Consider the following 24,565-nt stretch of genomic DNA (forward strand, 5'->3'; position numbering starts at 1 on the left):
ATTTCTCATTGAAAGTAAGAATTTCTCTATCACCACTGGCGACAGCGACCACTGACGCAAACACACTCATATGTATATGTATGTATGTACATTGCTCATTACATGCATTTAACGCAGTGTAAAGCCGTCGTTTTCATTTTCATTTTTTATTATTTTCAGCTTAATTTTCATTTTCGTCGAAAACTGAATTAATTGAATCAATTAATTTCAATAATCTTTGGTTAGACAATTTCAGTCAGTAAAACGAAATTCATAAATTAAAAAATTGTTTTGTTGCATTTCTTGCAATAACGTTGTGTCAAATGTTGTCCGTGTGTGCCTCTGTGTGTGTGTGCATATAAATCAAAATACATATGTGAGGTCTTTAAAAATAAAATTGTCAGTGAAATTAATTTATACTTGAAATATTGAGAAATTTACGAGTCCCATGCACTCGGTAAAAAAATCTTTTTTTGCGCTCATAAATATAGCCAATAATATGGTTGGTATTTTTATATCTCAATGTATTCCGTCAAAATAGCACCTGGTTGAAGTTAATCAATTGTTAATTGCAGCATACTGAATATGTTTTTGTAATCTCTAGTTGGATTCCTGTATTTAAAAAATTCTCAAAAAAATCAATCGGCGGGGCCTTTAAGATTATTATTCTCTCAATTTATCTGATAACATCAAGTCGCAAAACACTAAGACGAGAATAAACTCTGAAAAAGTTGATGCAGCATGCATATTAGGGACTTATTAAATAAATAAAAGGTATTTTTGGAGATGTATGATTTGCTAGAGGGATAGCTGCCCATGTAAACACATGTGATAGAGCCGACAATACTGAAGCGCTTACCAAACTACCTTACTTTGAGAAAATTTACTATTTGGTAAGATTTAAACGCCACAGTCCATTTTTTAAAGTTCTGGTGAAAGCTATGAGCAAAAAATTACCGACTTTTTGATTCGCTACTTCAATATCAACCCTGTAAATGTTTAATGGTTCCAACAGGAGGATGAAACAAGTCAATCAGATCGCATGAAAGCATAATTTTCCGAGGAATTTTTGTATTTCGAATTATAATTACGAATGGGCCTGTCAATTACCACCCAGGTCAGGTGACTTGACACCGCTAGATTAATTTTTAGTGGGTAGATCAATATTTGCGAACTATTTGTGTCATTTTATGAACTTTTCTCTGTTTTTTGGAAATTATTTATATATACGGTTAAACTTCCCTGACCATAATCCACGAAAAAAACTTCGAGTTAGAGAGACTTTGAGTTAGGGAAGATAATTTTGACTTCAAGTTTTCTTAAACATTCATTAAATATGAAACCATTATCTGTTATCTAAATTATATTTTCTGATGTCAAAAACAACCATTTTCCCACTTTGAAACAATTGTCTGCCTGAGTACGTCGCCGCCTACATTTATCAATCTAAAAATTCTAACTGAAAAAGTGCAAAACACAGTCACCTTTTGCAAATATCTAGGTTAATACTGTGATAAGTAGGTGTGTAAATAAGCATGCAGATGAGCAAATATGCGACTGAGCGCCAGCAAATAAGCATGCAAGACCCATTGACATGTACGAGGTGTGCTCAATATGTAAGGATACCTCTGAACTATCAACAGCTTATTTTATAACCAACAGATGACTCTTAAGTATTGCATATTTATCTGAGGTACTACACAATGTAGAGTACTTCTCATACTCACAATATCTTCAAAAATACTTGATAGGTATCAACTAAGTTGTCTTTGTCATCCATAACGTCGTAAAATTCTCAAATTATTCACATTTTGAACACACCTCGTATTTTAGCATGTTTCTACGTATGTTACTTTTGTTGTTAGAGTCTATTCAAATACACAATAGAAATGGCGCTGAATTTGCAAAATATTCATCTTTTTTTAGTTTTTTGATTGCAATAGTTGGCGACGGCAGCTAACGTGTAATCCCTTACAAATATGTACATATGTTCTTTTAAATGTACCAACATACTTGTATTTATGTTGTTATGTATTTAACTTAATCGTTCACCCCATTTTCAGGCAACATTTGTGCAGATTGAGCAAACTTCCGAATCATTTGCAGCTCATCATGTTTTTATCTGTAGTAGGTTTAACATAGGCACATAGATTTGTTCGTAGATAAATGCTCATTTAAATGTGTATACAGCTGCGAACAAAATAATACAGCTACTTAATTGAAATTTATAAAAAAAAAATATTTTTTTGAAGGATTTCGACGGAAAGATTCTTATTCGGACAAACTTCAAAAGGCTTCATATAAGAAAAAATAAAAAATGGGTTATTATATAAAATTAAGTGAACTTAATATTTACGTAATAATTTTTTTAATTGAATATTTTTAGAAGATTAAACTTTTTTTTCACTACTTTATGTATACTTCGGAAAATCGAGACCTCCGGTGTCTTTGTTGCAAATTGCTATTTTTTAATTTTTTTTATTTCATGATTCACTTGATACAAATATTTCATCTTGAACAATTTCCTTTTTTTTGAATTTTCATTTAGATTATAATGAATCACAGAAGAAAAACTTAAATCGGAGAAAACTGATAAAACAGCATATGAGTATTTCAAGTTTGCGAACAGTTTTTCCAATCCAATTCACAGCTTGTAAGCTTGCATTAAAATCATCTTATTAAAAGTATCCATACGAATAATTTTTAATTGAAAAAAAATGAATGAAAAATCTATACTAATATTATAAAGCTGAAGAGTTTGTTTGTTTATTTGAACGCGCTAATCTCCGAAACTACTGCTTCGAATTGAATAATTATTTTTGTGTTGGATACTCCATTTATTGAGGAAGGCTATAGGCTATATAGCATCACGACCAATAGGAGCGAAGAAACAGTGGTAAAAGTGTAAAAAACGGGATTTTGGCAACAATTCGATCTCAAAATGGCATTACGTTGGCTCTCGCATCTACTGGAATTGCAGCAACGCTACTTGAAGTAGGAAGAACGGCACATACGACACTGTAGCTTCAGTTAAACATTCAAATCTATGAAACATATATGAGATGAGCGCAATTTTCTAGAAGCACTTGACAAAACAATGAAAGATCTGTGGAATAATAATCATCGCTTTGGTGGCGTAATGATATTGTTATTGACAAACACATTCTATTATTTCGAAATCAACAAGTCATCGTACTTGTGGCGGCACGCGAAAACCATATAATTGACCATGAATATGCGTGTGTTCCTGCAACAGGATAGCACCGCAGAAGATTTGCAAAGAATTGGGCAAATTCCGGTTAATACTTCTAATGGTTTGTTATCAATCCGAACATTAGCCAAATTTATCGTAACTACGATTGGTTGAGTGCACCCAGATTTTTAACTGTCAAAAATACCGATGTCGATGACTTAATCTATACGACTTAAAGTCAACTTCCGGGATATTTGTCTTCATCCACATCGATCGATCATGTTGAAAATGAAGACGAAGCTGTGAATTATCCAGTGAAATTTCTATATTCTTTGTCATTATAATGCTTTGTCATTTATTATGCTTCGCAAATCTTCAAGCAGCTATCGAATAATGTAATAGTTGCAAGAATTTTTTAAAGGGACTTACAAGGGGGCAGAATGCTTGATTCCACGAATTTCTTTGAGTTCCAACGATTTGCCATTTCAGTTCAAACGTATTCAGTTTCCAATGAGACTTGCATTTGGGATGACAATCAACAGGTCTCAAAGACAGTCGCTGGAGGTGTGTGGCATAAATTTCATTCACGAGTTGAAAAATCATCTTCTCTGTACATTTACACACCGGAACGCACCGGAACAGAAAACAAAAAATGTTCTTTATTAAGCTGCGTTACATTGAAAAAAAAAAAAATTAGAAAAATCGCAAATAAATGTTTTCCAACACTATACAAATTCAACTTTGTTTTCAAAACAAATAATTTCACGCAGTGCAACGACTGCGGAGTCAGCTAGTCTTACTTATAAGTCGTTTTATGAATATAATATTATTGCTCGACTTGTGGGAAATATTGTGGTTTCGTGGAAGGTTTCATTCTTCATAACCTAACACGCATAAAGTATTTATATTTTCAATATTTTTTAATGAATTTAACAATTTCATTGTAACGCGTGACTGTACGGAATATTTAAAGCACTTAACATGAATGATCAAGAAAAATACTACGTGATCGAATCTTCGTGGACTTGAGCTTTCTGGGTTATATCATATTATTGGGAAAGTTGATTTGTAATAATTTGCGTCTCTCAGCGGGCAACTCAACGTCTAATAGGGAGGATATCTGATGTGGGAGAGAAGTTTAAGAATATTCATATTGGATTTATAGTGTCTGTTTGTATTCAATTAACTGTATGTTATCTAGTAAGATGGTTAATGAAAGAAGATATATTGGATTATGGGAACTATTACAAAAACTCGATAATGGTGATTTCTAATATTGAATTCAGGTTCACTTCTTATCAATAAGCTTACAAAGTAAAAAGTGTTGCCTACATCTAGGATGTACATAGTTTAGCAAACTCACACACCCGATATAATATTGGAATGGTCAAAAATATCTAATTGTAGAATGTTGAAGACAAATCCAATAATGAATTGTTCCCTTTTTTTATTTAAAATATTATCCTTTAATAGAAAATTAAGAAATTAATTTAATTAAAGTTCAAAAATATTTTTTTTAGTTAAAATAAATTTATGAAGGGGTTTAAAGGGCAAATATACTTTATATATTATATTTATGAAGGGGTTTAAAGGGCAAATATACTTTATATATTAATGCATACAAAATTTAAAATACCTAGCTGCATACGAAAATAGCGAAATTCCCAAAATCAAAAATTTTTTTTTTCAAAATTTCAATTTTATGTCATGTTATATAACGTTTAAATATTCACATATATACTCTTTATTTCCTTTCAACTCTTTCTAATTCAAATTCTTTGTGTATAAAATTTTTATGTAGAACACACTCCCGATTTGGCTAGCGAATGAACAGTCATCGCATTCCTCATAAATAATCTAATTTCATAGATACATTTTCGATTGTGCAAACCCAAACGCTTTATGCAAATTGATAAGGCAAACAAATAGCAAATATAGAAAGGCAGCAAGCAGTCAGCTGAGTCGCAGGCGGCGCCGCAATTTTGAAGTGGCGTTTAGACATTCCTGCGAACACACCGAAGTCAGCATGAGTGCTTGTTGGCCAAAATAGAATATAGAATATTTGTGTATATGTATATGTATAATATATTTAATAGTTTTTTTATACGCTTCTACATCTATTCTTAATTTCCGTTATCAGAATGTGTGCTATACAATTTAAACAATGCGAGCTGTGTTGAGCGACAGCAAGAAGAAAAAAAAACGCTGAAAAGAAATGAAACAAAAGTAAAGAAACCATCCGCGATTTCATATGGGCAATGTGGATATTTGCACCTTTTGCTAATATTATTATACTTTCTGTTCTGATTTGTTATTGTTTACACACACATTCACACATTCATATCAAAGTGTATGCACGTGGCTGTGCCTATGTGTGTATATTAGTATATGGGTGAAAGAGGCGTGAGGCTTGCTATTTTTCCACCATTGCGTACCACCTTGCTCAACAATCACAATCGGTGCAGGGCATTGTCGAGCACTGGAAGAAGCGATGATATCATCGTCATTTTTGTACGAAGTCCGTTTTATTTTTTTCATTTTAAATTTATCGCCGCATATGATTTTATTGTTGTTGTTGTTGTGTTGTAACTATTCTTTTTGTTTATCAATAAATACATTTAATACATTTTGTTGTTGTAAATAGGTTATATTCACGGGAGATTGTTGTAATTTGGTTAATTTCTTAGAAAATTGTTGTAATATTCGTATTCACCGAATCATTATTTTGTAGAGATAAATACGGTTATTTTTATTTTCGAACTTCTTTTATCGCTTTACGTGCTATATACTCAAGTAGCTGTATCTTTCTTGTTAAAATGTGATTTATTGGTTATTTTATTGTAATATTAACTTATATTTGAATATAATTGAGTGAGTTTGATAAATTTTTACTTCCTGTAGATTTCTCTACCGAATATATTATATATATTGGTCTACAACTTTGCTTCCGCCCTTTGTTTTTTTGTAAATTTAAGTTTTTTTTGTATAAAAAACGGTTACAAATGTCGAAGAGCCTCAGCCGCACTTTTCTTGGAATTAAAAAAGAAGAGCAAAATTTCCCGCAAACGTCGAGAATTCGGCGCAAAAAGTGACATTTTCAGTTGAGAATAAGTTTGGGATGCAAACACATCTCTACAAATATTTTGTTGGGTTAATGCTGACACAAATGTCCAAGATCGATATAAAACGATTAAAACGATTTACTCGACCTGTGCTTAACCCTAGAGACATCTATTTGAAAACGGCGGAAGCAAAGTTGTAGACCTATAGTTTTATGAGTATTAACTATAATTTTTTGATATGAGTGCTCTGAATTCGTAAAAAAATATTTACTAAAAAGTTGTCAATTGTCAATATTAGTATTGCTGACGTCACTTTAGCGCGTTCTTACTAATAGCTGATTTCACGACAGTTTTTGTTTCAAAAGAATTGACAGTTTGAGTTCATTGTTTATATTAGAAGAAATTAAGGAAGAGTAATAATTAAATACTACTGATAACACAGCAAAGGTTCTCAGATATAGACATTTCACATATGCTTGTCTTTGAGAACCTAACAGTGGCTTTTGATCGTATGTGGTATCATAGAGACATTCAGGTCTGAAACTCTTTGAAGTATATCTCATGCTGCCACAACAATAATAATACAGGGATTTTCAATAAGATACGTTTTTTTTAAATAAACCCAAGCCACCACGGTCAAGCTTGCAGAAAGTCCAGACGCTGAACCCAATTTCAAGCATAAATCTGCCGACACTGCTGCAATTTCATGTTCGATATACGTACGAAGTTCATCAATTGTCGCTGGCTTGTTGGCATAGACCATAGACTTGACGTAGCCCCACAGGAAATAGTCTAACCGCGTCAAATCGTACGACCGGGCCATTTCGTGAGATAACACGTTCACCAAACTTGGTTTTCAATAAATTGGTTGTAACATTCGCTGTATGGCTTGTGCCGCCGTCCTTTGGGAACACATATTGTCCAAGTCCATATCATCCAATTCGTACCGGTTTGGATCATCATAGACTAAGTACAGTCCAATGACGCCGCCGTCCCATAAACCGCACCAACCGTATTTTTGTCGGGATGCAATGGTGACTCATTCATTCAGTGTGTTCGTTCCGGATAATTTTCAAGTAGTTGCTCAGCCCAATTCACGAATATACAACAATTCTGATGGTCAAGCAGCTTCAGTTCTTGCGTCTATTTGATCTTGTAAGGATGTAGACCAAGACTTGAGAACGAGGTGTGAGAGACTGATTTGGGTCTTCCTCAATTGATGTGCTAGCGGCAGCAATATTCTCGACACTACTGGCACTTCTTTGCCTCACTGTCACGGAAACATTTCGTAATGTGCCTGTGGATTCAAAATTTTCCATAATGAAATGGCAAACCTTACTGAAGAGAAATGTCAAAAGAGTCCCTATCGGTCTACTTTTGTAGCGCGCCTATTGAAAAACGCTTTACTTAAGCTCGATACTTTTTTATTGCAACAAATATGATTTTCAGCGCATAATTTTTTCTCAAATAGTTTTAATTATAAGTCAGTTTAGCAACTAAATAGTAATTTTATAAAGTTTATATGAATACATTTACAATTTTGCTCTATTTTTTACAATTAAAATCACGTGCCAACCTCACTTTTATTTATTTAAATTTTTGGAAATTTTAGCTAGTTTTAATTTAAATTGTATAACTTATTCGTCTAAAATTGTAAATATGTCAAGCAAAATGAATTAAATCACGATTTCTTTTATTTCTTGCAGGCTTGCATTGATGATAATCTAGAAATGGTTGAATTTCTAATCGAACATGGCGCTGATATAAACAGACAAGATAATGAAGGTTGGACGCCGCTGCATGCCACCGCCTCATGCGGGTGAGTAACCAATTGGGCAAATATGTTTTCCAAAGCAGAAGTGCCAGTAATTATAATCAAAAAATAAATAAAAATGTCTTGCCTCTGCTCCCACCACTTTCGCAATATTCAATTCATTTTCGCCACTTATTTAATTTTGTCAATTTTTTTGCCTTGCGCAGCTTTGTGAGCATAGCCCGCTATTTGGTGGAGCATGGCGCCGATCCGGCCGCTGTAAATAGCGACGGTGACTTGGCCGTGGACTTGGCTGTCGATATACAACATTTGGCGATGATGGATTTCATGCAGAAGGTGATGACTGAACACAATATCGACTGTGAGAAGGCGCGACAGGCGGAGGAGCAGCTAATGTTGAGCGATGCCAAGAAATGGTTGCGTAGCGATGCGTCCGAAGTGGATCGGCCGCATCCGAAAACAGGTGCCACAGCGCTGCATGTTGCCGCAGCAAAGGGTTATACAAAGGTGGGCACTGTTTATTAAATACATTTTAAGCATAATTTGTTTATAAATTTTTTTATTTTTATTGTCTTTTAGGTTATAAGTTTACTACTCGCCGGGCGTGCTAATGTTGATAAACAGGACAATGACGGCTGGACGCCGTTGCATGCTGCATCGCATTGGGGCCAAAAGGAGGCGGCCGATATGCTGGTCAATGCCATGGCCGATATGGATATACGCAATTATGCCGGACAAACGTGCATCGATGTGGCCGATCGTAAAATGGCGAAATTCTTGGAGGAATTGCGTAGCACCAGCAATAAACGTGTCAAACGTCGTCCTTCTAGTCAAATCAGGTTGCACTTGTTGCCTTTGTTATCACTAATAGTTTTCTAATATATTTTTTATTTTGCTTGACACAGAATCTCAGATAAAATTGAAAATCACATTGAAAATACGCCAACGAAAATCATACGTGTGGAAGTGAAATCGGATCAGTCCAAGGATCAAGCGAATGGTATGTGCGCACACACAACTGCAAATATGTACATACATATAAACATAGTTTAATAGTTCATTTGACATAAGCTAAACATACTTAAATTATTTGAAACTTGATTTTGTTGTTACTATAAACTAATATTTTCTTCAATCGATTTCTTACTGCCCACTCCCGTTGTTTGTTGTCGTTTTTTTGGTTTTGTTTTGATTATCATTTTCATTGTTACTTTCTATACTTTAGGTTCACATGGTCGTTAAGAAACTTCATTTTTTTCGTGCAGCACTGCCTTTAGTTTAAATTTTATATACAATTAAAAATTAAGTTTTTCAGCCACACTCTTGAGTTGTACACTCGCACTGCCATTTTAGCATACAAAAATACGTTTTTTTTTCTTTAATTTTTCTTAAATTTGCCACTTGGCATTTTCTACACGAAAACCTTCAATTCAAAGTTAATTTACATACATATCTACATTTTGTATTGCATTATTCCCCAAATTGTACTTGAATGCCTGTGAATTCTTTGGCTGCAACAAACACTCATTTCCGACATTCTTACCACCTGGCTCATCGTGTCCATTGTGTGCCGTTCAAATGCGTTTCTTGTAAATACATATGTTTGCCTAACAGCTTCCATAACTGAAAATGAAAATGAACTGCCAATGATTGATAGTAGCGATCAGCTGGATCAGCCACATAATCTAGCGCGCATAGCTGAGTATGATGAAACTGACTCTGAACTCACCGACTCAACAGAGAGCTCACATTCGACCAGCCTATCTGAACCTGAAGGTATCTTTGGTGAATGTGTGTGTATGTTTGTTATTGTTTTCTTGAGTTTTTTAGTGCTACAGCATTTCTTGCGACATAGAGATTGTAAGAAATATGCTATTATAGAATGCTGTAGTGAGTTTTATATTTTCTATTATAGTTTCAACTTGGTTTTGTATGTCAGTATGTATGTGCGGTTGTTTATATTTAGCTTTATTTAAATTTTTTGGCCTATAAATAATTTTGACTCTGACTATAACTGTGACTGGCGTTGTTGTACTTTGTTTTTGTTATTTTTGAAATAATTCTTATATTAATTTGACCATATATATATATAAAAAACTTCTTCTATATATATAAAAAACTGTATATTATTTCTGCTGTTGCGTTCCACTGTAAATGTTTGCGTTATAATAATTTATTTTGATTTTTTATGCTTAAAAATAACAAATTTCTTTTCATGGATTTTTTCACTTTTAATGAAATTTATTTAATATAAAAACCCTTAATTTATTACAGATGAAAAATCGAAGCAAACAAATGAAACTGTCAAACCATCCGCCGTTGCTAACACAGACAACCAGTCGGTTGAGGATGAAGCGCCATGGCGTCGCAATAGCTTGGCAAGAGCGCGCACACAAAATGAAAGTCCAACGAAAATTCGTGAGTTATACTTTATAACGGTTTTATTTAGTTATATTACTAATATATTTCATTATATTTTTTGGTTTTCTAGAAGTTCCTGAAAAAGATGTTAGTAAAACTAACAATACCACAGAAACATCAGATGTTATCTTACGACGCACCCAGAGCTTTGAGCATGATGAGAAGTGAGTAACAAAAGCTTCCACCTTTAAGTGGTTAAACATAAGTTATTTATTTATTTATCATATTTCTAAGCACAAATTACGGTTATTTGCAAGTTATTTAATTTCTTTGGCAAACTTAATTGAAATTATTTGTTCATGCTGTGTGTTTGTGTATGTATACGCTTTTCATATTTCAAAAACTATTTTTAATTCATGCGCACATATTTTTTTTTGTTATATATCTATCTGCATTTATGATACATTGCTTGCAAAATTTCTCCAGTTCATATTTTCATTGCCAGTCATAAATTGCTTTTCATTTATGCACATCATTAGTAAATTGCATAAAGATTAGTATAATTGAAAAATATTTAAGTTAAGAATTCGAAATGACTATCTAAAGAGCCTGTATTTACCTCTGAGGCATCCGTTCTCACGACAGTCGTGTTGTCGTAAGCTGATTGAAGCTAGTTTTAAAGACTACCAAAGACTTTCATCTCGACAGGGTTCTTGAAAACTATTAGGTCTACAACTTTGCTTCCGCCGTTAATAGATGTCTCTAGGGTAAAGCACTGGTCGATTAAATCGATTTTTTTTATATCGATCTTGGACATTTGTATCAACATTAACCCAACAAAATATTTGTAGTGATCTCTTTGCATCCCAAACTTATTCTCAACTGAAAATGTCACTTTTTGAGCCGAATTTTCGAATTTTGCCGGAATGTCTCTAGGGTCAAGCACTGGTCGATTAAATCGATTAAATCGTTTTATATCGATCTTGGACATTTGTGTTAACATTAACCCAATAAAATATTTGTAGAGATCTGTTTGCATCCCAAACTTATTCTCAACTGAAAATGTCACTTTTTGAGCCGAATTTTACAAATTTTGCCGGAATGTCTCTAGGGTCAAGCACTGGTCGATTAAATCGATTAAATCGTTTTATATCGATCTTGGACATTTGTGTCAACATTAACCCAATAAAATATTTGTAGAGATCTGTTTGAATCCCAAACTTATTCTCAACTGAAAATGTCACTTTTTGAGCCGAATTCTCGATATTTGTGGGAAATTTTGCTTTTTTTTTTTAATTCCAAGAAAAGTGCGGCTGAGACTCATCGACATTTGTAACCGTTTTTATACAAAAAAAGGCCTTAAATTTACAAAAAAAAAAAACGGCGGAAGCAAAGTTTCAGACCTAATAGTATTTGAAGAAGTTTTATCTCGCTACAACAACAAAAAATGTTGTGTTATTACTATCAAGATGATTTCATTACTAGTCACACACTTAGCTAAAAATGAGTAATAATATGCGTTCATTGGTATTTTTGTTACCTTATTTTCTATTAAAAAATCTATACTCAAACATTTGTCGAAATTGTGATAAGATTGCAAAGAATCGAAGCGAAGTAATTGAAACATACGCGCAGATATCGTTGCTTATCGGCAATACAGTATTCCATGCGATGACCAAAATAATTCAAGACACCAGTTGCAAATGTGCTTTGGTGCCGGTTTAAACAAGCGGGTTTATTAAAGTCTTTTGCGGTATTTTTCGTGTGTTTTTCTGCTACATATAAAGATACAAACATACATACAGTTGTATGTATAGAAACATGTGTTTATGACAGCAGCGTATCACATACACAAACAACATCGTCTTCACTTCTTTTCTTATTAAAAAAAAAATATTAAAATTGTAAATTATTTATTTTCAAATGATTTGTGACCAAATTACTAATATAAAAATTTAATTTGTTTATTATTTTTTGCATACTCACTACAAAACAAACGAAACAAAAAACAATTAAAATATAAAAAAAAAAAAACAAAATAAAAAAACATCATCAAACCACAAAACCACCATTACTACTACTACTCTCACAACCACAACCAACACCTTCACCAATCACCATACAACAACCACAAAAATTCGTCCTGCTAACAATCACAACAACAACAACAACAACATAAAATCAAAATAAAATATATGATAAAAATATAAAAAAAAATACATTGGCGCTTGCTGCATAAATTTAAATGCAAAATAACTCAAATAATGCTTTTGGTTCACAATGAAATATGGAAATAATGACTTGTGAATGTACGAAATGACGCAAAAAAATGAAAAAATAAAAATAAAATCAATGCAGATTCTATCAAAAATATCATGAGCTGCGCGCACGCATAAAAGCCAATTCATGCCCCATATTGCCGGCCAAGCAGCTCAATAATAGTAACAACAGTAGTAACAGTAATAGCCAAAATAACAATAGCAACAGTAGCAATAGCAATAACAACATCAACAATAATAGCAATAACAGTAACAATATTAATAACAGTAAAAGTAACATCAACACCACCAACATTATCAATAATCCCACAAGCGCATTAGGCAACGTTTACACGCCCATTCCAAATTATTCGGTACAAAGATCGGCATCACTCAAAGATCATAGAAATTACAGGTTTGTTAATTTTTGCTTTCATTTCAATTTTTTATTAAAAAAAAAGTTTTAATTTTGAAAAAAAAAATTTAACCAAAAAAAATCTAAATAAAAAAATTATTTTCGCTTTTATTCATCTGTTACATTTGTGCTTTTTTCTCAGCTATATTTAATGCATTTAATTAAATATCATCATTAAAATGTGTGTTTGTGAAAAAATTGCAAATTTATTGTACATAACCTCATAATTTAACAATTTATAAAATATTTATTTAAAAAATATTTAAAAATTGCTTTTTGTAATTTTACAAAACACATTTATTTATTTCTAACGCAGAACCATTTCGACGAACACATCGTCCACATCGATAACGGCGTCAACAGCTGATACTACGACTACGTCAATAACGACAAGCAGCACCACAACCACCACCACACCATCGACAGCTACAACAACGACACCAATACGCAGGTGAGTTGTTAATGAATTGAAAACATTTTCTTTATCACAACAACAAAAGAAAAAAATATAGCAAACGAAGCAGCTGTCTCTTAGTCACCGTGTGAAGTCTGCTCTTCTTTCTGTTTCTTCGCTCATGAAATTCTTTTGTACTCTTTTTTAATTTCTTTAATTTATATAAAAAAAATATTATATTTTCTTTTTTCACAATCTGCACAATTTCTATGATTTCTTATCAACACATCATGATTTCCTTCCCTTCATAGCGCACAAAATAGTGGCAAGGGTGCTGCCACAAGTGCCACCAGCACCAACAGCAATAATAAAAATAATAACAACAACAACAATAATAATAATACAAATGTCAATAATACGTTCACTGCCAATAACAACAACAATAATAATAACAGTAATAATGACACTAAACCGCCAACATCATCTACTTCTGATGCAGCAGCACCAACTACCACTACAAAGCAGAAAATGTCAGCCGGCACAATTTTCAAAAATTTCTTCAAGTAAATATGGTTTTATCGACGTGGCCGTTATTTGCGCTCTATTTGTTTTGCTGTTGTTGTAATATTTTTTTTTTTTTACTTTTTTTAATTTTTTCTATTCGCTGCTAATATTTTGCTCCTTATTTTTTATGTTTTTGTTTTTTGATGTTTCGCGATATTTTTTTAACTTTTTTGTTCGTTGCATACTGCCTTCTAAGCGTTTATTTTTATCAATATGTTTGATAAATTTATATTTTTTTGTTAAAAAAAATTTGGGTAAAAATATTTAAATTTTTTTGTTAAAAAAATTAAATTGTTTTGTTAAAATATTTAATTTTTTTCATTAGAGTTTTCACTCTAAACCGAGCCTTCGGTTCGTTTCAGCGATTCGGATAAATCTTATTTAGAAATTGAATCTCGTTATTTGTTTTAAATTAGTTAGGATTGTCTAGAAAAAAAAAAACATTTTTCCATTAATTTTTTAATGGAGAACCAAAAAAAATAATTTTTTAGATGAAAAATAGTTCTTTAAGATTTGTTGAACCAACGTGAATAAATTAAGTCAGCTAAAAAATAGTTAAAAAAAATTCCATGGATTCAAAATTTAAATTTCTGTGATATATATGTATGATATAACACTTTAATGACAACAAAACATAACCTCCAAATATTTCTGCGTTGCATAAAATCAAGTGACCGCGCCTTTTTCGTACTCACACCACTCACCCATATCAATAAGGAGCCTTGCATGACCGCTCTTTCTTGTTCTACAAAACTAGCCCACTACTGACCTCATTCAAAAAAATATTTAAAAACTCTATTATCTATTTTCTATTAATACAACAACTCTCCAACACACTTGCAGATCCTTTGTGCCGCCCGTGCGTGACGAGGAGAGCGAAACACAGCGTAAGGCACACGCCAAACGTGTGCGCGAGACGCGTCGCTCCACACAGGGTGTAACGTTGGACGAAATCAAGAGCGCCGAAGAGTTGGTCAAGAAGAAGAATTCAAATATGAACAACAACAATAACAGCAGCAGCGTAAGTACACAATTAAAAGAAAAACTATCTTTCCAAAATTATAACGCCTAGCTTATTTGTTAATGGCATTTAAAAAGTGAAGAAATTTATATTTATATTTTTTGCTATTAATTACTAAAGCAAAGCATTTAGGCTATATTAAACATACATACATACTTACAAACATATGCCATAATATAATATCATTACTTCACAAAATGCAAAAAGAAAAAAAAAGAAAACAAAAAAAAAAATATTGTAAACAACCGTTATTTGTTATGCAGTACTTGTCAATTGTAATTACTGTACTTTTTGTGAAATTGTACAACAGTCAAAAACAACAACAAGCCAACTATCATCTATGTCACGTACAATGTCCCGCCGGTGTTTGTGTCAACAGAAAGTTACCACCATTTCCACCACCACCACCACCACAATCACCAATTTTACCATATCCACCACAAACGAATTTCAGTTAACCACTGCAACCAACTTCAAATTGCCAAAAAAAAACAACTCATCTCAAATTAATATATTTGTGTATTTTATCTATCATGAGCAAACACATGTTGCTGCTGGTTACAGTCAATACTACACGTATTGAATTTAAAAAATCACATTAAAAATTGCTTCTGGAAGCGGTGCTGTTTATATTTATTAATGTTATTAAAAAAAATAAAATTTAGTTTATAATCTTATACTATATATATACAATATAGCTCTAAAGTTTGTTGGTTTTTGATAATCAATTAATCGTAGTACCACCAAACAAATACCATTGAAAACCCAATCCAACCAAGCAACCACCAAAAAATAAAAATAAAAACCACCACAAACCACTTGTACACTTCAAATGTCACTCACTATATATCACCACCCCCACCCAACCACTCACCACTTGGATTTGTGACCACCCACCACCACCTAGGCTATGGAACTACTATTATCTGACGGTATTGCGGTATTGATTTTCATTGTTTACAACAACAATGTGAAGTCAAATAATTATGTACCTTGAAAAAACAACTATGTACATACATATTATATATAGAATATATACTAGCACTGTAGGGCAAACAGAAGCGCGTAATATGCAGAAAATCCAACGACAAACTACTCTACAAGCAGACACATACAATAAAATATATTTTTTTATAAAAAATAATAAAACAACATAGACCTTTCTCGTGCATTTTGACGCTTTAATTATTGCGCTGTTTGTTTTACTTTTCGCCAAAACGTGCCATTAACAAAAAGAAAAAATACAAAAAAAAAAACAGAATTTAAAAAATGTTAAACAAAATAATCATAAATTAAGTGAAGTATGCGTAAACGCTTGTACGCAACACAGCAGCTGAACGCAAATGCCGCCGTTACTTTCTAATCGCATCTGCGTATGATATGATATGTATTATGTGAGCTCATCTGCACAGGATTACACACACACACACACGCGCGCCTTTCGTACTCTACTTCTATCTTTAACTACTTAACTGAACTGAATTGAATTGAATTAGTCACTTAGGCAGCACTTTTGTAAACGTTTTAAGATAATGTCGTTTTGTATGCATAGTATCGTATGTTAATCGTCTTTAATATTTATCTGTTAAGTTATTTATCAAATTATATAATAATTAGTAAGAAGTTTTTTTTTATATATAAAGTGGAATGCCATATATCTTAAATAATATTTGATATTAGTACACTTATTATTTTGTATTTACAAAGAGATGTAATTATATTTTTGAAACAAATATTTAATATTCAATATTTAGTTCATTTACAAGGTGTTTTTAAAGTCTTTATTGTATATCTGATTTATATACAGGGTGTGTCAGTATTTTTGAAGGTGTGAAAGTATTGAATAACTTCGAAAATGTCTTAAATATCTGATAAACAGTCACTTTTTGTTATTCAAAGAATCAAGAAGTTATTTTCCGATACCTCCAAATACGCCATTCGTCGCTGAGTTAGCCCAAAGTACCGACTATTTTCAATTTAAGGGGTTATATGAATTTCAAAGACTGTTGAAGAGCGAATTTAAATTTAATTTTTTTTGGATACATAAAATCACGTATTTCATCAGTATTTTGTGAAACTTTTATTTAAAAACTTCGAAAACCGTTAGTACCTTATATCAAATTTTCGCAATATATTGGCTCGAAAAAATTAGTTGTAATAAAAATTAAAACAAAAATCCTTCGTTCATTAACTAGATAATATTATTTAAAAGAATTGTGCAAAATTTGAACAAAATTGCTTCATAACTTTTCGAGAAATCGTGTCTATTGACTCCCATGTCATGGCCTGAGTTATAGAGTTCTGAACAACCCCGCTTCAAAAAAATGGACTCGCACTTCCTCCACGATTCCGGCTGAGTGGCTTATCGGAAACGAAAAAAGTTAATTGGGTTTTAATATGTGAGCTTAGAAGCATGAAACGCACTACGATCAAGGGAATATACCAAAATTTGGACTTCTGGTAGATATTTGAAAAAAATTGAGATATTTGCATTTTTTAAAGGTTTTTTAAAAAAAAATCGAACTTTTCCGAATTTCTGATTAATAATAGAGCGTTCCATACGTTTTCATGTTGTGAGAGCACCCAACAAATTTCAAGTCATTCGGTCAAGCCGTTTTTGAGATACGATGGAGGAAATTTTGAAAAACACATTTTTTACTTCAAAGTTTCCAGCTGCCAACTTACCGCTTCGAACAGCTCCTTCTTCTAACTACTGTTACCCTCTTATGGGGTTATATGGGTTTTGTCGCGTAAAAAATTGCCTATTTTAATTTTATTTTTTCCATGTAAAAAAATATTTATTTCATTCAAACTGGTTCTGTCTTATAATTAAAGAATAAATTTTGAAATTTTCAAAAAAAAAGTAAAACTCCTCCATTGCGTCGTCATTTCCGGTGACCCCTCGGAAAATGGCGTTGTCAGCATAACTTATGACAGGATCATCCAAAATTAAAAATCAAAAATAAGTGCTTTAGGTTAGACCATAATCGCGTGCTTGAACGAAGGAAAGACAAAAAAAGTGGAAATTGGAATTTTGGGAGACATTTTTCCAAAAAAAAAAAATAAAACTTTCGGTAAAATTTGCTTGACATTTTGTTTTTATAAAATAGTTGTAATTGAAAAAAGAAAAATCCTTCGTTCAAGAATGAGTAAATTGTATCTTGAACACCTGTTCAAAATTTCATCAAGATCGTTTGAGTAGTTTTCGAGAACATTTGACAACCGACTTTGAAAACACGGTTCCAAGAAAAACGCGTTTAAAGTTTTGAGTAACAATAATTTCGGACTTGGAGCGTACACCTTCCAAAGGCTGTATCTCCGACTTGAAAATTTGGGACAATATTCTTGAGATGTTGTAGAAATTAATAGGCCAAAAAACGAAAAATCGATTTTTTTAATCCACGAAACCCATGTAACCCCTTAATAAATCGGATTGATCAGAAATTTTTGAAAAATATTTTAAAGTAACCGCTTAAGTGTCGCAATTTCGGTGTTTTTTTACAGTTTCTAAAATATATTTTGTAATGGATATTCCATTAATTTCGAAGTAATTCAATGTTAACATAAGATTGGCGCGCCCTGTATTACTTCAGTAGTTCAAAAAATTTGAAAAAAGAAATAACTTTTTTGTATACATTACAGACTTTATGACATCTTGTGAATTTTAAAGAAGTAGCCGTAAATATATTTTTATAAATAATTATTGTTATTGCAAGTATTTGAGTGTTAAGTAAATGAGATTTCGTTTTAATGTGGCAGTTGCAAGTTATTAGATGACTGCCCATTCGAATTTTGTGCAACAATAATAAAAAGAACATTGCCTACATATAGGCGCAGTATTAAATAGTTTTTAAATTTTACCTCGAAATTAATTGATATTTGAAATGTGCGAAATACTTTGAAAATACCTGTTCTTCACTTCTTCAAAAATTTTAATAACTTTTTAAATACTGTTCTTCACTATTTAATCATTGTATAATATATACATTTTTTTAATGTTAAAATATTTTTTTTTGTGCAGAATATTCTTGAACACTTTTATTTTATTTCAAATATATGTTTTCATAATTATTTAAGTTAAATCAAGGTAACCTTTGGTTTAGTTTGTTTTCAATTAACGATTTGATTTATATTTATATTTCAAAATTTCGAAAAAAATCGCGAGAAATTAATATTTATTCATAAAATTTCAAATAATATTATAATTGGAGCAGTTTATAAATTTTTGCAACTTTTGAAAAATAACTGTAACTTTATATAAATTTACAATGTTTTTGCGACCAATACCATTAAATTTGACATTTAACTTTGAGAAAAGTAAGCTAAAACCAGTAAAAGCGAACAATAACAGCATTAAATGTTACAACGAAGTGGTCGCACCCAACGAGGTAATCATCAAATTGCAACTGCCGAAAACGAAATCTCTCGATTAAGCAGCGCAAAGCGTTTTTATCTAAATATCTTGTAGTAAATATTATATTTGTGCGTTTGCATGAGTTGCAATATTGAATTTGCATGAATATTTTATTGTAATATTATATACAGTTATGAAAAAACAATGAAAATTATGATTATTGCATTTGCAGAATTTTTGATGCGTATTAAGATACGAGTATTGCGTATGCGCAAATGTGTTATTTTTGTTAAACATAGAATTTTTTTATTTAGCCTTACTTACTATATACCTATGTATGTAGCGCAAATATAGCGTACTATACACTCCATACATACATATACATATAACACTTACAACAACCCCATAGCAAATATGTTTTCGTTACAACTAAAAACCAAAATTATTAACAGAATGAAACGCAAGTAGCTACAGCAATAGCAGCAACAATTCCAACAACAACAACAGCAGAACAACAACAAGAAGTTGAAACGCACGCAGAACCGTCGTCAGTAGCTGCCACGCCAATGCTGCCAACTACAGAAACGCCGACACACGCGTCACAGAGACAAACAGTAGAAAGCGATGAAACACAACAAACACCAGCCGCAGAGCAAGAAAGCAACCGTGCAGTGTGCACGTCAGCGGAGGAGGGTGATACCACGGTGGAGAAAGAGTATGAGCAGCAGGATGATGAAGCTGCTGTGGACAATGATGATGGCGAGGATGTTTCGGCCTCGTTCACCATTGTAGCGCCAACTAGAAAGAATTCTAGCACGAAGGCAACAATGTTAGATGATACCACAACAGATGATGCAACCACCACCGATGATAACGATGATGAAGTGAGTGCCACGTATACGTTGACACCGCGTCACTCGTTTGTCGGCGGCGCTGCACCCACTGAGACTGTGGAAACGACGATAGTGGTCACACCACCGGAAATAATAATCAATGAAGGTGAACTGGATAGTGAAACAGTGCGAAAAAAATTAGACACAGATGAGATGTCGCAAGAAAATGCGACTGAGAGTGAGATCAAGCCTGAGATCGATGATGACTTAGAGAATGAAGAGGATGAGTCAGATGAGTCTGAGCAGGCGGACGAAGACGCTGTAGAAATGCGAAATGTAAGCAAGGCAGAAGCTGATGAACAGGCTGAACTAGAGGCGGATGATGAAGAAGAAGTGATTGAGGAGAAAGAGGCGATGGACGCCGAAGAGGAGGTGGAATCAGAGAATAGTGAAATTATAGAAATCAACGAGTTAGGAAATGAAAAGACTGAAAGCTCTGCCACTCAAGAGTTGGCTACTACACACATATCCTCGGTCCCCAACCCAACCGATACGTCAGTGCCACAAACTGAACGTACACGCCTTAACACATTAATTCCATTGCCACTGGTTGGTGTGGCGTCGAGCAGTGTGGCGCATGCCACAGATGTGACGTCGACCACACCCACCAGTACGAGCGCAAATACGCCAACACTCGATAGTCCTGTGCGCCTGCGCGAAAAGCGTATACCTTACGAACCCGACAACAGCAACAATGCCTTAACGTTAAACGAACGCTTACGTTACGAAGCGAAGAAATATAGCACGGTCGGCGATAGTGACGAGTCGTCGTCATCGTCGACGGTCGCTAGTAAAACACGCTCACTACCACCAACGTCGTTTATAAGTGATGCCGGTGGCTTAAATGAACTGTCAACAAGTTATGGTAAAATCTCACTCGGCAGTCGGCGCAGCTTGGACTCATCCTCATTGTCATTACACGAGAGCAAAACAGATCAGACGACCGCAAATGAGTCGCAAACATTGCAGAGTCCTATCAGTAGTATTAGTAGTTGTGGTAGTAGCAGTGGCGGTACAGCGTTTGGGGCAACTACAACAACAGTGACGGCGACGGCGCCGAGCAGCAGCAGCAGCGGTAGCAATAGTAGCGCAATGGCTGAGCGACGTCCTTCTTGGCGTTTGAAATTCGATGCTGGCTGTAAGGTAATGCATTGTTGTACGACCTCATAGTACAAAACAGAAACAAAAAAAATTTTTTTTCTTGAATTCAAAATGTCCACCAAATAGACCAATCCAAACAGTTTATCGACTCTTACGTCGTCGTATTTGCAACACGCGTACGTTCGTTTGTCGTGTTCGTAGTTGAAACAAAGAATGATAAAAAACAAAAAAATCAACTTTTTTGTACAAATGTTTGGTAGAAAACTATGCCACTTGTTATGAATTATATTAGAAAGTGCAAGAGGGGAAGTAAACGCATATATATTTAACTTATATGCATTGTAAATTCTAGTATTATTGTTGTTAGTAGTACCATCACCAAAACCACCAAAAACCATCAAAAATCAAAATCAAGTATCAACACCAGCGTTGCCAACACGAGACACAAAGCTTTTTCGATTTTCTCTGTATGCATTGAGAAAGACAAAAGAAAATGCTTCAAAGCCGTTGAAATTTACATACAGACAGTCATGAAAACATAAATGTAAACTTTTGAATACACTTTACTTACGTAAATAACCGATTATGACAATGAGAAAATAATTTAAAATAAAAAAAAGAAATTAACATAATTTATTGGTATTCGGATTGCTAGATAACTGTGAAATTTTATATAAATTTTGAATTTTTTGTCAGAAAAACATATTTTTTGTAATGTATCACAAAAAAAGTTGTATATTTTTTATTTTATAGTTAAAAGAAATTTCAAAACTTAACATTTTTGAAAATAAATAAGGAATTGAATTTCAAAATTTAATATTTTTGAAAATAAAAACGAACAACATTAATTGAAAAATTAAATTTTCAAATTTAACATTTTTGAAAATTTAAAAAATTAATTTTAATAAAGAAATAATAATAAAGAATAATAATAAAATTGAAATTAAAAAATTAAATCAAAATTAAATTTCAAAATATGATTTTTGAAAATTAAAAAAATGAATTTTAATAAAGAAATAATTTTCAAAAATTAAAAAATTTAAAAATAAAAAATAACAAATTTTAATAAAAAATTAAATTTTGAAATTTAACATTTTACAAATAAAAAAAAAATTGTTTACAGATTTTTGTATTAAAGAATGGTTATGTTCAAACACCTACAACTATTTTTTTTTTCAATGTTTTTGCATTTTTTTTTAATAATGTAACAAAAATTGCTTCTGTGCACAAAAAATTTATGTAATTCAGAATTTATATAAATATTTCAAGTTAACTTTACCATTTTTTTGCAATATCAAAATTACTTATATTTAACTTTGAAACCATAATTTAATTTTATATACACTTAATTAATAATAATAATTTATGATTTATTAATTTTATAAACCTTCTGTAAAAACTAGCTATTAATATTGTATTGCCCGTATTTATACCTAAATTGAAAAGTAATTGGTAGTAGTTAGTAGTTTGTATTGTAAACCTATTTAAAAACAAGTAGATCAGTAAAGCCTATCTATCACATAGCCTATTCTACACATAACTGCTTTCATCATATTATTGTTGTTGTCACCATCACTAATTGTTGCTTTTTACTTATTAATGTTTTAATGTAAATAATTTTGTTAAAAAATATAACTGTTTTAATTGTTATACATGTTTACATCAACCTTAACTCGTGTAGCCTACTAAGCGCCTACAACCCACCTACTTATAGCATAATCTGTATATGTATGTAATTGTTATATTAATTTGCACCACCAATACTCACTCACTCACATGTTTATGTACTCACATTTTTCCGCTTTTCCATTAAAACAAACAAACTGCTGCTTTTTTGCCAACACATGCATCTGAACGTTGTCATCTGTGTCTAAAATTCGATTTGAAAAAGCTTCAACTAATTATTAGTATTTCAACTGTCAATATTTTGTTTACAGTGTATAAGTTTTGGGTTTAAAACAGTCCAGTGTCATAATATCTGTTTTCAGTTTAGCACTCTTTGATTTGAGGGTTTAGAGAGCTAGGAGCCATGCTCGTTTTGTTAGTGTGTTCATTCTTGCGGGAATGTTTTTTCTCTCATCTCATTTGTGTGATGAAATATTGGTTGTCTATCGGTTAAGAAACACCATTTTCATACATTTTTAAAGGAGAACTCTTTTTTTATATAATTATCTCGAAATTCTCCCGAAAATAGCGATAATTATGGTAGTTCTCCATGTAATCGAACTCTCCGAGACGCTATTATTATTCTTTTTGTAATATTCTAAAATTATTTTGAGAAATAATACTTTGGGAACATTCACTGTCCGAATATGAGAACGCTTTTATTCGCGGTACTTGAGTTCAGTCTCTCGGAGTCTCCAAAATTGTTCTTTAAATGATTCTGCAGCCCCCATCTAAAAGACACCTATGTCTAGGCGATGAGACTATGTCCACCTCAATTATTCCACGCTTGTAAGTTTTTCCCACAAAGTTAGTTTTTAATTATAACAACAGGGAGGTTAGATTAAGGTTTTAGCGAGTCTATATCGAAATTAACCTCATTTATGGATTGAGCTTAGACATACGAAGATAATGGTGAGGGATTTAAAATTCAAAGTTTTATCGAACACAACAATAACTTCTGTTAGTCGTTCCTTTCTTGAATATTTTTCAACTTTTGAAATAATTTAAGACTACTGATCTGATAAGTGAATTAGAAATTTTAGTAACTAACCTCACTTTCTCATTTTGCCAGAAAGTCATATTAGGGTTCTCTACTTTGATCAAATTGACATTTCAATTCAATAATAAATCACTCGTTATTACATATTTTAAAATATTTAGGTTTAAACGAAACAAGGAAATTCGAAAATGTTAATAGGATATTAGGTATTTAATATGTAAAATCAATCGAAGACTTCTTTACTCATACATTACACTCAAGAAAAATTTAATAATTTACCTTCATTAATATGGTTTTGGGAAAAATATATTTTTACACTTAAAAAAACTTAATATAACAGTGAAATTAACTAGAAAACTTCCGATTTGAATTTTTTCGAAAAATTTAATAAAACTTGAAAAAAAAGAAAAAAGTAGTAGAAAAACATTCCCGCAACCTGTAGATGTGTTTTCGACACGCTTTTCCTAAAATTGTACTGTGCTTTGGTGTACCCAGTTTATGTACCTACAAATATACATATATACGCAAAAA

At 32.3% G+C, this 24,565-nt stretch overlaps 1 protein-coding gene across 17 annotated transcripts in view; it reads left to right on the forward strand.

The window, feature by feature from the left end:
- The window catches only part of LOC105211109 (protein phosphatase 1 regulatory subunit 12A), a 65,050-nt gene that overhangs the window by 13,326 nt on the left and 27,159 nt on the right, over positions 1-24,565 (forward strand). For 9 of the 17 annotated variants that reach the window (XM_054229944.1, XM_054229948.1, XM_054229945.1 and 6 more), the window contains 12 exons: positions 7,941-8,053; positions 8,215-8,515; positions 8,588-8,847; positions 8,914-9,008; positions 9,623-9,805; positions 10,283-10,426; positions 10,500-10,593; positions 12,728-13,042; positions 13,359-13,493; positions 13,748-13,999; positions 14,844-15,021; positions 19,828-21,411. In XM_054229944.1, the coding sequence (XP_054085919.1) occupies positions 7,941-8,053; positions 8,215-8,515; positions 8,588-8,847; positions 8,914-9,008; positions 9,623-9,805; positions 10,283-10,426; positions 10,500-10,593; positions 12,728-13,042; positions 13,359-13,493; positions 13,748-13,999; positions 14,844-15,021; positions 19,828-21,411 (3,654 nt within the window). The remainder of the gene's footprint in view (positions 1-7,940; positions 8,054-8,214; positions 8,516-8,587; positions 8,848-8,913; positions 9,009-9,622; positions 9,806-10,282; positions 10,427-10,499; positions 10,594-12,727; positions 13,043-13,358; positions 13,494-13,747; positions 14,000-14,843; positions 15,022-19,827; positions 21,412-24,565) is intronic. The other 8 variants (XM_054229950.1, XM_054229951.1, XM_011182393.3 and 5 more) reach the window with 8 other exon arrangements.

This window comes from Zeugodacus cucurbitae, chromosome 4 (genome assembly GCF_028554725.1).
Source record: "Zeugodacus cucurbitae isolate PBARC_wt_2022May chromosome 4, idZeuCucr1.2, whole genome shotgun sequence".
Classification (NCBI taxonomy): Eukaryota; Metazoa; Arthropoda; class Insecta; order Diptera; family Tephritidae; genus Zeugodacus; species Zeugodacus cucurbitae.